Source organism: Actinia tenebrosa, unplaced genomic scaffold, assembly GCF_029948245.1.
Source record: "Actinia tenebrosa isolate PJP-AT-01 unplaced genomic scaffold, QUT_ActTen_1.0 PGA_scaffold11__36_contigs__length_13525064, whole genome shotgun sequence".
Classification (NCBI taxonomy): Eukaryota; Metazoa; Cnidaria; class Anthozoa; order Actiniaria; family Actiniidae; genus Actinia; species Actinia tenebrosa.
The window spans coordinates 10213815-10227863 of NW_028292571.1; the positions used below are offsets into that span (position 1 = coordinate 10213815).

General features: G+C 36.2%; 2 protein-coding genes across 2 annotated transcripts; one reads left to right on the forward strand and one right to left on the reverse strand.

The window, feature by feature from the left end:
• Positions 1-101: 101 nt before the first annotated feature.
• LOC148912514 (thrombospondin-1-like) lies at positions 102-6264 on the reverse strand. The gene is made up of 6 exons (XM_089027821.1): positions 6216-6264; positions 4042-4108; positions 2933-3232; positions 1332-1478; positions 721-918; positions 102-531 (listed from the first exon to the last, which is right to left on the reverse strand). The coding sequence occupies exons 2-6, from the start codon at positions 4106-4108 to the stop codon at positions 209-211; spliced, it is 1035 nt and encodes a 344-aa protein (XP_088883947.1). The 5' UTR covers positions 6216-6264; the 3' UTR covers positions 102-208.
• A 1636-nt stretch (positions 6265-7900) lies between these two features.
• On the forward strand, positions 7901-11275 carry LOC116287396 (uncharacterized). Its single transcript, XM_031694071.2, has 3 exons — positions 7901-8081; positions 9537-9655; positions 10626-11275. Exons 1-3 carry the CDS (start codon positions 8033-8035, stop codon positions 10866-10868), a joined length of 411 nt encoding a protein of 136 aa, XP_031549931.2. The 5' UTR covers positions 7901-8032; the 3' UTR covers positions 10869-11275.
• The last annotated feature ends 2774 nt before the right edge of the window (positions 11276-14049 follow it).

A 14049-nucleotide genomic window follows, 5' to 3' on the forward strand; every position in this document is an offset into this window, starting at 1 on the left:
GGCTATAAGCACTGATATTGCACCTGTCAATCAATACATTTATGTTCCCAATAAGCCGCTTTTTTAATCTATCTTTTTATTCTTATAACGTTTTTCCAATATGTTTATAATATGTGTTTATTTGGTTGCTGTGATGTCTATTTAAGTAAGCACATTAAATCCTTCTTACTTCAAGGCTGTCGAGAAGCCTCTTTCATTTACGTTATGATCACGACATTATAAAGTAGGACAAAATCCCTACAACAAGAGGGACAGAGATGAAAGCCTTAGAACCGATGATGGTAGCACCTCCACTTGGATGTGCCATCGGACCTTCTTTATTGCAAAGGTCCGTCTGGCAGCATTTCACAGCACACTCCTTGGTCTTCTCACATTCAAAAGCTGCTTCGTCACATTTGTCTTTTGTACTGCAGAAGCGAGCGTATGCTTCCCCATGTATGTGGACGAAGGCACAGGCATCGAACCTTGAGGAGCAGTTGCTGGTAGCAGTGCAATCTTTTCCGATACACTGGTAGCATTGGATAGAAGGACCTGCAGATAAACAATTAAAAGACTATGAATTTCCAGTTGAGGATAAACTGTGTAGCACTAGGAGTTCAAGAGTTTTGAGGGGAAATCTTTTGGCCATGATTTTAACACAGCAACTGCCTCGCTTATCTAGGTTGTCACGGCCCTTATTCAATCATAGTAACTTTGCATTGGTTCCTAAAACTAACTAACCATTACTTGTAAGATAAGATAGACGTGGGCGACAAGGCTCGCTGTTGCAAGCGTTGGTTTCCTTGGCAACTCCTTCACAGTCTTTTCCATCGAATGATGGAGCAGGATTGGTACAGGAACGAGTTCTCTCTTTCGTTCCACCACCACAGGTTTTCGTACAGTCGGACCAGTGAGAGAAGTCACTCCAGCCACCATCAACTATGTACAGAGAGAGAATCACAAAAGAGTAAACGGTGGTACAATCTTAACTCTTTAGTATACGTGGTTACCTTGGGGATATCCTGGCGGTGATTTGAATTCTACTGCCAAGTTACCTCCATGTTAACCAAATTGATATAATTTATTAAATATGGCAGGTAAACCGTGAAGAAGACTATTTAACTTTTTTTTCCCGTCAGTTAAATCTTATTGCACGTCACCGAAAAAAAAAGTTACTAAAACGTATAGACGTCTACAAGGCTCACTGTTGCAAGCTTTTGTTTCCTTAGCGTCTCCTTCACATTCTTCCCCACCGTTTGCTGGAGCAGGGTGTTGGTGCAAGGAATATTTTTGAGTCTTCGGCACAATCAACAATCTTCAGGGATTATGATGGAGTTCATTGGTATACATACCAACACATTTATCCTTGTTTTCACACGGCTTAGTTATTTCTTTATCCACGTAAACCTCTTTGTTGTACTCCGGACACTTTGCACCATAGAGCTTCTTTAGAACGATTTCGTACTGCAAGCACACATCTCTGGAACATTCTGTCCAATCTGAACAATAAAACGGAATAAGCCAGTTACCGCTGCTTTTAAGACCACACTCAGTTTCCATAGGCTTATGTTCGTTTATAAAGCCTGATTTTCATTAGCTACGCATGCATAATCCCAAGCGCAAGCATAAGACTCCATACAAACAATGAGAAACGCAAGCACAAGCACAAGCATCACAAAAAGTAAGTTATTTATCTATATTATCAATAGTCATTTTGGTTTCAAAGCAACAAGTATCACTGATCCAACTTGCACATTCTTTACATTACAGTTGATGTTTGCAAATGATTTACTATTAAGTAAGGCTAAGCCTGTGCAGATGAGCGAGTTTTTAGTTATAAAACACAAACGAGAAAATGAACTGAGGTCTGCGTGCATAAGTTACGTGTAAGTTGATTATGAGTAAGTCTGTGGAATGTTAGATCCGACTTATTAAATATGGCCTTGGGAAATAATTTACAACGATTATATTTATTTATGGCGATTGTTCGTTCACGGCTCCTTTCTTATTTGCCGCAACTCGTTTCTTATTTGCAGCAACCTTTCTTATTTGTAGCAACTCGTTTCTTATTTGCCGCAACTCGTTTCTTATTTGCAGCAACCTTTCTTATTTGTAGCAACTCGTTGCTTGTTTGCAGCAACTCGTTTCTTATTTTTTGCAGCAAATTACTCGTTTGTTACTTACATCTACTTGTTTAGCATGCAGCAATTTCATTCGTTTTAACAGCAAAAACTTTTCTTTTTTGCAGCAACTCGTGAGTCCAACATGCAGCAGCTACTTTGTTATCTGCATCAACAGCTTGCTGTATGTCCCTTAAGGTGCGACTACACAAAGCAATTTTATTTGCAACTTGTTATGCAACGCGACACAATTTGCATGGAACGTTGCATCATGTAACCTACAGCGCAATTTGAAAACGAAAAACGTTGCGAAACAAGTAAAAACAACAGTAACATTTTGTTTCTTCTTTTGGAAACGATTGTGTCAAAGTGGCACCGTGTAAACCCTCCTGCACCTTGTGTCGCAAAAGTATTGCTAGACAAGTTGCAAAAAATTGCTCCGTGCAATCAATCCTTTATGGACCACCTTATTTTGGAAATACAAAGCTCGCGCGAGTGCATTGTGCATATATAAAACACGCGTAGTTAACTTAACACGAGATAAGTGTTAGGAGAAACACGACGCGTAGCGGAGTGCTGCTTGGCACTTCTCGATTGTTCTGTCAATCCCCAAGTGTTTTATAACTGCACACAGCACAGCACAGCAAGCAAGTTTTTTTATTTCTTTTATAAAATAAAAAATACGATAACCGTTATTTTGGATAAGAATTACGCAACTGAAATAAGGTGCGAGCGCGTGCTTTGTGCTCTTATAAAGGAAGCGCTCTCAACCAATCATAACGCGAGATTCATAACAGTTATTTCATAAATAACGATGGCCAATAAGAACGCACCTTTTTTCACTCGATAGACAAAGTTCGACCATTTGCCACCGGTGCCGTACCCTTCGTCGTCTACTCTACAGTTATCATCACATCCTAGATCATCGTACGTTTCCATTGCATTCTTTGATCCCCAACATTCTTTTATATTCTGAACCCCAAAATAAGTGTAACCATGGTCTTCTGCTTTTTTACTGCACTGATCAAACATGAGTTTATAACCCGGATTTGAAGGATTATAATGAACTTTTCCCAAGAAGTGAGGCATGGTTCTCGGGTGGCCGTCCTTGAAGCAACCAAGAGCTTCCCATTCTTTAACAAAAGGGAAAAAAAGGCTACTGCGATTTTCGTTACTGCGAACTTAAGCTGCAGGCTTTTAAGTTTGCAATAAAGCATGTTTGAACGAATACCTACTGAATAGCGAACAGTTAATATAAAAGTCGCAAATCTCTGTGGCGGATTTGGTAGGGGGGGGGGATCATTGGTTGCAAATGAACCCCCCACCGGGTGGTACTTTTTATATATTTTTTTTAATAAATAAATAAAAGTATGGTACTAACTCATGAGATTTAATATGAAATGGAACTGGTGGATAGGTTATCCTTATCAGGAGCGCCCCTAGGCCAGTGATGTGCCTCATGAGAAAAACGATGTTGCAAGAGAACGTTATTGTTGTGCCGAGATTTGCAAAAATGAACCCCCCCCCCCCCTCTTAAAGTTCTGGATCCGCCACTGAATCTAAGAGAGAATGTAAGGGGTTTTAGGACAGCGTTAACAAAAACAATACATTCTCTCTTATGTTTACGTTTTGTTTAAAGCCTTCTAATGAGTCAGTATTTACCCAAACATTCTCAAACTCAAATTCAAATGTAATCAAGTTAATATTTCAACACTTGCTTCGAGTCCCTTCCTCAATTAAGGAAAGGCTAATGGGTTTAAATATCATCAGTTGGCACTTCCGGTATCAGGGCAGCCACGTCTTAGAGCAGGAATGCTTCTGCATGACAAAATATTTCATTTTTCGAAGATTTTTTTTTTTAATATTTCGGCTCACAAACATGACTGCAATTTATCTTTATAGAGACAATCTCTAGAAAAATCAAATGTTAATTTTAACTTACCTGATGCTGCAAATACACCAGAATGGAAACATACCACGAGCAAGGCTAGTGCCTGAATGAGATGCATCTAAAAAAGACGCCATTTAAATTAAAACAGATAATTAAATCTTACTGATCATTGGAAGGTATCATTTATTAATAATCGCTAGTGGTTATCAAACCTGTGACTCTCGTCCAAGATCGAATTAGATTTTGAAAGTAGATTTTTGTGGAGGGAGAAAAACCTGAGAACCCGTAGAAAAAACCCTCGATTATTATTATTATTATTATTATTATTATTATATTATCATATTATAATATTATTATCATCATCATCATCATCATTATTATTATCTTTATTTACAATTTGCTTAAATTTTGCTTACACAATCCTTAGTTTACCGAGTCCAATCATTATTATTATTGCCGTTATTATTGTTGTTATTATTGTTATGATGAAGATGATGATGATGATGATATTATAATATAATAATATGATAATAATAATAATAATAATCGAGGGTTTTTCAAAAAAAAAAAAAAAAAAAAAAAAAAAAAGAAAATCAAAAGAAAAGCCAATGGCGCAGTTATAAACTAAACTATTTCCCTGTAGCTGTAAATTCAGATGTATTTTGAACAGAAAAATACAGTGCAAGATAATGATAGAAAGCCATTCTTGAAATTAATGTTGTGGCATGTGAATATCCTGGGTACATTATAATATATTATAATAATGTAAATGATAATATTATATATTTGATTAGCTAAGAAGCTCGAATCAGAATAGTTCCCTGCTTGCAAAACGCGAAAACAACAGACTCTAGCGGAGTTAGAAAAGCAAATAATTTTCGTGCCAAGTTTTAAAAGCTAGAAACTTATAATAATGAGCTATAAGCGTGTAATTCCAAAACTCAGAGGAAAGAAAAATAATTACAGCAGCTGGGGGAAGCATGTTAAAATTAGACTGTGAAGTTTGAAGAAATTAAGTTTAAAAATTGTGAAGATATGAGTTTAAAAAAATGGGAATGTTGCGTTAAAAAAATCGTTGGAGACTTTGTTGCATTCATAGAAAAGCTTTTCTTATAAAATTAACATTTCCTAACAGAGTACAAACACTAAAAGTGTGCAACACTTTGCACTATTTAGTAGTAAATAGTGCTAATTAAACAATAGAAAACAGTAGGATTATCATAATTTAGCAGTATTTAGTGGTATTTACGTTACACACTTATAGTGTTTGTACTCTATAACATCTTCACGAGTAACTTATTTCATTCACAGTTCTACTGAATCTTAACCATCAGTGCTCTTTCCAGCTATCGTAAATTATTGTTTTGTCCTATAAGCTTTTAAAAAAAACATATTACACGATAAAAGCTCATTAGTTCAGTCATCCTTGCAAAAGAGGATAGAGGATCCAAAAAGGGACATTATAAGAGTAGAAGATAACATACAATTTTTCAGACTTTCTAATGGGTAAAAGCAAGCTGTAAGGACATAAACGCTCATGTTACGTTTTGTACTATGCATAAAGTTTGGTTTTGAAAGCAACAAGAAGAGAAGTCGTTTTAGCTCACCCCAAAAATAAGAATATATGAAATTAGGGAATGGACATTTCGGCGCTTTAAAGGGAAGAATCAAATGTAAATAATTGGGAACACGGGATCGAAAGCTTCTATTGCTTATCATTTATTAACCAAATTTGTAATATTTCTTTTGAACCACACTATTTAACAATGCCAAAATCATTGAGATCTGCTGGCCTTTATACTTTTTCTGTGAAGTCAGTATGCAGTACCAAATATACGAATCAAGTGGTATAACATTTCAACTCCGTCGGATCTCGGCTGTGATCCATGGACTCGCTTCCACATGTGAGTAGAATTTGTTAGGTCTCTCTGCTTTGAATGCGATAATATTTTTCCACCGGGTATTTCATTTTTCATTACTCTGCAAAACCTACTCGTTAAATATTTTAAATCGATCGGAGAGTTAGCCATGTCTTAACTTACATCGGCCAAGAGGTCGTTCTATAGTGCGATCTGCGAGTCATGCTCTGACTTAAATCAACCCAGAGATTGTTTCAGGGTTCGATCTAAGAGTTAGCCAGGCCCTTACCATAGATTAACCCAACGATAGCTTCAAGGTTCAATATAGCTAAATGTATTCACAAGTGTTTATTAAGAATCACTTACCTTGTACCGATACAAGAAAGAATAAAGGAAAATTAATTTACAAACGCGCTTAATAATATAAGCAATCGTCATCAAAGCATATGCTTAAAATAATGTCTGCTTGCATAATTGAACATATCTGATCATTCCCTATCGCCCAACATTAAAATTGAATCCTGCCAAAATCCCATTTTCTGGCTTACTTTGGTTATAAACATTTTTAATATCTTGGATATTTGTATAGAAATAATTTCTTTAAAAAATAGTACCCTTCCCATTCTATACCACGTGTCGCTCTACTGAATACCACTTCTTTGTTTCTGAGTATTTGAGTTTCAGAGAATGGAGATTACTATAGAGCAGCAAAGCGTCCGTTGGAATGCAAGTCTAGCTGCGGCATTATTTATGTGTCGAGAAGACACTTGCAAAAAGCGCATTGCGCATGCTCGCAAGGTCGGCAGGAAATTCCTTAGAAACGTCGTGTTTAGAAATGAACTTATAGATCTACCGCCATTTGGCAAATCTTTATAGTTGAGACCGTTTTTTTCCTTTTCTTTTTTTTTTTTTTTTTTTTTTTTTTTTCTTTTGAACACAACACTTTATTTAGTCGTTTCTAGTTCTTTTCCTGGTCAAAAAATACGAGAGACATTCGCATATGATACAAACGTCGGTAAATCTCCAATGGTTGTATTTGGTAGCAAGACACGCATCTACTAATTTCCAGCCAAAATGCCGAGCATATGCAGTGCGTTTTTCATCATTGTTTGTTTTAAAAGAAGTATTCCGCTACGCGTCGTGCTTTTTCTTTTGTTTCTGCCATTTTTTTTCGCGTGCTTTTAAAACAGAGTGTAGATTTTAAACACTTGACTTTTTACATATTTTGGAGTATTAAATAGCCAAAATATTGGCACTTGCAACTAGTAAAAGATTAAATATTGTATTCGTTATTAATAGACCAAATCTCTCTCACAATCAATATTAATTGAATCAACATTAATAGATATATCCTACTAATTCCTGTTGGTGTAATGTTTTGCATTTCCGATCAACCACGTTTTATTCTATTGTGAATGATATTTTTTGCTTGTGTTTTCGTATGCGCAACCGTTAAACGAAGAACTTATACTCTAGGAAGTGACTCCTGGTCTGAACTGGGAAAAATAATATGTACTTATTGACTGAGTGGGAGGGCCGTACGGGAAAATATTTGGCTCGAGGTCATGTCGTACGGACCGAGCGCAGCGAGGTCCGTACAAATGACCGAGAGCCAAATATTTTCCCGTACGGCCCGACCTAACTCAGTCAATAAGCATTTTATCATATGACCCTCACGAAAATAAAAATAATTAAGAAAAAGAAAGCGCGCGGATTCGAGCAGGGCCGGACGGGTTTTTCCGGCCCGCTTACGTCAACCCGTCCGGCCCCCATCACGTGACTTTTTCCAATGGTTTTATTAGAGCGCGCGAGCAGGGCCGTACGGGTCATATGATAATTTGAAATAGGCCCATATTCCATCAATCTGGATCCGTTCAGACGTTCCATTCCGGATGAGTCAACAACTTCTTTGAGGCAGCTAATTAGCATATAAATTTTGAAATAATGTCGTATTTTTTCCTTTATTTTTAATTTTTTGCAATTTGATTGGTAGATGAAAACCCAAACAACATTTTAGATATTTATTATTCGTCTTGACCTTTGCTTTTAGACTCGTTTGCCACCTCATAGAGCTTTATCTGAAATAGGCTGGTCGACTTATCGAATTCCCTCATCTCCTGGAAATCTTTTCAAGCTATTGATACATAGCAAAACAATATTTGCCAAAAGTTTTGAAGTTTACTATGAGAGGGTTGATACTAACCTTCTTAGTTGGAGCTCTACTAAATACAGGTAAAAACGAGGTGTAATTTGCACGAGGCAAAATGCCATTCACGTTGCAAGTACGTTTTCGAAACTAAAAGACAAATATACATATTCTAATTGTTGACGAAACTGTATGGGTGTGACTCAGAATGATATTTGACTCATAATCTTAGGCACTGATTTGAAAACTCTCTTGCCAGGTCAGCCACAAAAAAAAAAAAAAAAAAATCCAAATGTATTATAATTTGTTGTACATCTTAAAGCTTTATAGGACGTTATTACTGCCTTATCACGTTTCATTTGGTTATTTCAATCACTTTAAATAAATACTGGTAATCAAATAAGATTGTTTTTTGAAATAGTTGTACAATTACGACGTTTATAATTATGCCATAAAAGACAAAGACAAGACATTCGAATATCGTAAAGAGGCTGTGAATATACACACTTTTTCGCATTACGTCGACCAACACGTGAACTAATCTACTTGAAACAAGTAAAGAGTACTTAAGACTCGAATAATACAACATTGTTATAAGTTTTTGTCTTAAAAACATAGCGTATTAACTTTGCCTCCCATTAACATTCAAACTTAGCGTCTACGGCTGCAGCTCTACTCAACTGTTACAATTTCATGTCTAGAAAATTCGCTCAAAAATATAAATAAGTTCTTGTTGTGTGAAAAAAAGCTCAATTAATAATATAAAATATCAGATTTCGTATCGACAATAAAGCACTCCGATTGCATTTTGTTTTGTGAGCACCAAAGCTTGTCTCTAATACTTATGTATCAATGTCTGCAGTCTACTCATTAGCATGTTATTTGCATAAAGTATATTTGAAACCAAAACCAGCTGTGACTAACACTCACACAAAGAAAGGAATATTACATTTACCAGTGACTGGAATTTTTAAACCAATAATATTAGTATAGTTTTGAAGTTATATAACTCTTAAAATTGTTGATTTGCCCCAAAAATGCATGATATGGTTGGATAAGTGTTAGACAGTTGACAAGCTTGTTTATGAAGTAAATTTTTAAAAATATTTTTTCAACGACGTGCGACGAGATAAATTAAGACGATTGCGCATGCTCAATGAACTTACTGAGAGGACGATGATGGTATACCATGTAGCCTCTTGTTCAAAGTTTTACATCTGTTTTATAGACCACTTGCATTGGATTCCTAGAGGAATAGTTCTGGGGGACAATCACAATCCTTTGTTTTGTCCCCAAGGACAATTCCTCTAGGGACTCAGTGCAAGGGGTCTGTAGCGTTTCTTGCACGCTATTTAAGTTTTCCTCCTTTTCCTCCTTTTCCTTCTTCTTCTCCTTCTTCTTCTTCTTCTTCTTCTTCTTCTTCTTCTTCTTCTTCTTCTTCTTCTTCTTCTTCTTCTTCTTCTTCTTCCTTCTTGGATGTTTGAAAATAACCGCCCAAAATTTTAGTATTTATTTCTTATATTTTTGTGTGTTATTCTTAGCATTAGCAATACAATGCAAGCTCTGCTGGCCACCGCTTAACGAAGACGATTGTGCAGAAAACGAGGCAAACATTGACTGTCGACCTTGGAAGGACATGGGCTATGACTCTTGTATCGAGGTATGAAACTGAATACTTTGTAAAGCATCATGCAAGAAAAACGTGTTCTCTATATAGACCCCTTGCAGCACTGCAAATGTAACTCAATTCGGAGGACATAGCAACAGTAGGTTCTAATTCTCAGGAGATTGAAATTATTTTGTTTTGTCCTCCAAATTGAGCTGCTTTGACGTCACATACAATGGGTCTATTCTTGGGACGAATTTTACATCATGGACGCCATGTTGGTTGACGATAACGAAGCCTCGTTATCTTCTCTTGCTAGGGATCAACCAACATGGCGGCTGTTGCATTGTTAGTTATATCTCAAGGGATTTTGAATCATGTGATTGCATATCAAGAATAGCACAAAACCTGTGTTTAGTCCTCATGCAAGCCATGTTGACTTCATTAGAGCTTTTGCGCCATCACGTGCGCACGCCCATATTGCGGGTATTCGCCTGCATGTTATTAGATGGCAGAACAATAAATTCCCTTTGCTCTCGGGAATTGAATTCTTTCTCATGTAAAACGATTGTATTGTTCCTGCCATCCAAAATGGCTGCCCTCACGTGATGGTGCCAAACCTCTATACACATCTATAGAGCCCTAGAGCCTTAGCTATGGATACATATCCGGGATTACCTTTTTGAAAAGTTAATCTATCTACATACAAGTATAAGTATTCATTGTAGCCATGTTGTAACTTTATTTATTGATACATTACTATCATCACCATTATATTCATACTACTAAAACTCATTCCAACGCTATAATTATTCTCGTCATAACAGCATATTTTCGCCAATATCAATACCACAATCACCATTATAATCACTATCATCTCAATCAGCATCATAATCATCATTATCACCATCACAATCATTGTCATTATCATCAAAATCATCATCATCATCAGTGTCACCAAAACACAGTATTTTAAGGTCAAACGAGATACAGCCCGTGTGAAAGGATGCATTTTAACTTCAAGGTAAACTATCATGGTAACAAATCAATAGCTCGGACGTGCTACCCTGGGTACAAGTGTGCTGGAGCAAAGGAATGGTGCCGCCGATACGGACCGTGCACTGTTAAATGCTGCAAATACAACTTGTGTAATGATGGACAAGACGAGGAATTGGAGGAAGAGACTGGGGGAGCTATTGCCAACGGTGTTTCATTATATCTTTTTTTACAATCAACGATGATGGCTTTGATATTCTTAAGGTTCTAGCCTGGAAAAGAAAAATAAGATCTTAATAAGATATTGCATCAACTGCTTGGTTTCAAATGACGTCATTTCCTGTCTCATGTGTAATGTTCATCAGCTGAGTCGCAAGTTTTCAACTAAATGACAGCAACGGTAGTCAGAGTGTGAACACCATTTGTTAAAATTTGTAAGCAACAAAACGCTCGAACAATGCCGAGTAATATTATATATATCCGAACAATTATTTCCATTTTTACTTGTTTTGATTTTTGTTTCTACGAGAATGATTTGGAACGTAAGCAAGATAATACAGTTATCGGCAGATGAAGTTACTCTACTTGTTTGTCGAATAAAACGTTTTTTTCTTAAATGCTGAAGTACTGTTATTCGTTTGCCTTCAAGTAAAATAAAATAAGTTTTTTATAAGATTTGATACTGAGGTGCTGTCAATTAAGACTAAAATCTGCATGATTCATGAGTATTTTCTCAACATATAGCCAAAAACGACAAGAGCAGTCCCAAAATAGTCTGATGTGTTTCGTAGTACGTCAAAAAGAAAATGGATAATGAAAATATATTGAAAGTTTTGAAGATGGAGAAAACAACCCTCGAATTAAGGGAAGATCAACAAACTCTACTCACATTTGAGTCTAAGAATCAAACTCGAGTCTCAAGAGGTGAGAATAGAATTACGCCGATTTCTAAAAAAGCTTGACAACAAAATTGTTGCATGCTGCATCTTGCATCTTGCATCTTGCATCTTGCATCTTGCATCTTGCATCTTGCATCTTGCATCTTGCATCTTGCATCTTGCATCTTGCATCTTGCATCTTGCATCTTGCATCTTGCATCTTGCATCTTGCATCTTGCATCTTGCATCTTGCATCTTGCATCTTGCATCTTGCATCTTGCATCTTGCATCTTGCATCTTGCATCTTGCATCTTGCATCTTGCATCTTGCATCTTGCATCTTGCATCTTGCATCTTGCATCTTGCATCTTGCATCTTGCATCTTGCATCTTGCATCTTGCATCTTGCTTACTAAGCTTGGAATGTATTATATGCATATGTAAATAATGTCAAAAAACAAAAAAACAAAAACAAAAAAAAAAAAAAACGGGAAAACGGGATGACAAATGTAGGGAAATTCCATATCGTTATGACCTTTTTGCTGATGGCATTCACCGTTGCTCAAAGTGCACTTCTGGCTTGGTATGCGCGCAGCAAAACCTTTACAAACGTTTTTTGAAATAACTGTATCAATACTGCCAATGCCCAAGCTTTGAGTCTAGAAAACCGTCTGAGACCCCAACAAGAAAAAATAATAAATTTCAGACTCTTAGCTTTCCATCCACAAAAATATTCCTGAAAACTTTTTAACCGATTTTTAAATACAATTAGTGTTAGAGCTGAATTACTATATCCTTTTTGTAGAAATCTATACAATGTAAAAAGATCATCCACCCCCTAGGGGTTTAGCATAGAGCTATCGATGAATCTGATTGGCTCTCGTTACCAAGATACCAGTTTTTCCTAAATGCCTTGATAACAAAAGTCGCGTGTTCGATCCTTTGTTGAAGCAGCGCTCAAAACGTGTTGTATTTTCACTGAACATGCTTCGTTGAGCACATACTTCGATTGATTCCGAAGACAATCTTAACGTCAAAATACATTATCTACACAAGACTAATATTTGCTCAAATTTAAAAAGATTACAAGACGATTTTGTTCTAATTCAAGATACGAAGAAGTTCTGCAGTTTGTACGTCGGCCATGGTGGATTCAAGAGTCCTTTTTTGCTTTTTACTTTGCTTGTTTTCTTCTATTCATTCAGGTAAGTTTTTTCTATTTTTAAAACCATGTGCTTTTAACCTTCTTAAGAAAAACAGAAATATTTCTTAAAACTTTACCAAAAGCTACAATATCTAACTCAGTGTTTAAAAGTTGTGTAACAGCAGGGCCGTAGCCACTATGAGGCAGGCAAGATAGTTGCCTCGGTAAAATTGTCCTCAAATGCCACCTCAATATCTTATAAGATCGCATTTCTAAAGGGTCTCAATTGCAAAGTTCTTTGACCCGGTGCATGTCATGGCCCGAACCCTCCTATAGTTGATCCCCGCGTTTCTGTCGCTCTTTTGCCTCGGTAAACATGTTGGTCTGTCGACGGTCCGGAATAACAGATGAGTTTGATAGTGAGCGTTACTTTTTAAAAGGAACTTTACTACAGATGATCTTAGAATAAACTTTCATTCATAAATAAAATGTCTAGGATTCAACATCATTATTTTGAACCACCGCCGAGAAACGACAAAAATTGCCGAGATTTCATCAGTAGTTTGAGATATTATTCAGCACATATTCTCTTTTTTTTATTTAATGACATAATGTTAACTTCCATAAATACGCAAACAACTACTAGCTTTGATGATAAGGAAAAAAAAAGGAAAAATAACTTAGTCAGTAATATAAGCAATTTTGTCATAATTTTAACGTGAAAAAACTAGCCGCGCCATTACGCAAAAAAATATTATTTCGGCTTTTTGTTTCTTAGAATACAGATGACTACTATTCTTAAATATGGCCTTGGATGCTGACATACACGATTTCATCATTTTGCTGTTTGTTTTTGAGAAATGAAAATAATTGATGTATTTTTTCTAAAACTTCTTATTGAAATGAAAGGCTGTAAGTTCTGTTACTGATTTAGTTTTATGCCCGGCCGAACTCTGTTTGAAATAAAAACTTGTAGTTGCATACAATCAAATGAAAATAAGCTTCATTATATTATAAAATGGCGAGAACATTCATAAATTCATTTTATCATTTACCAATTGGATGGCACATTTTATTGTTTGTCATGAGGATTAAAAAGTTTAATTTACAAGTGATATTTTCTCATGTTTTTCCTTTTTTCTTTCAATATTTATTTTCTTCTCTTTTTTTTAATTTAAAAATTAATTTTTGATTTGTTATCAAATCTTTTTCATACTGCTCCTTGCTTCCTTGCTCCTTGCCTTCCTGCTTCCGTGCTTCCTTGCTTCCTTGCTTCCTTCTTCCTTGCTTCCTTGCTCCTTGCTTCCTTGCTTCCTTGCTTCCCTGCTTTCCTTGCTTCCTTTGCTTCTTGCTTCTTGCTTCCTTCTTCCTTGCTTCCTTCTTCCTTCCGTGCTTCCTTGCTTCCTTGGTTCCTTCCTTAGCTTCTCTTCCT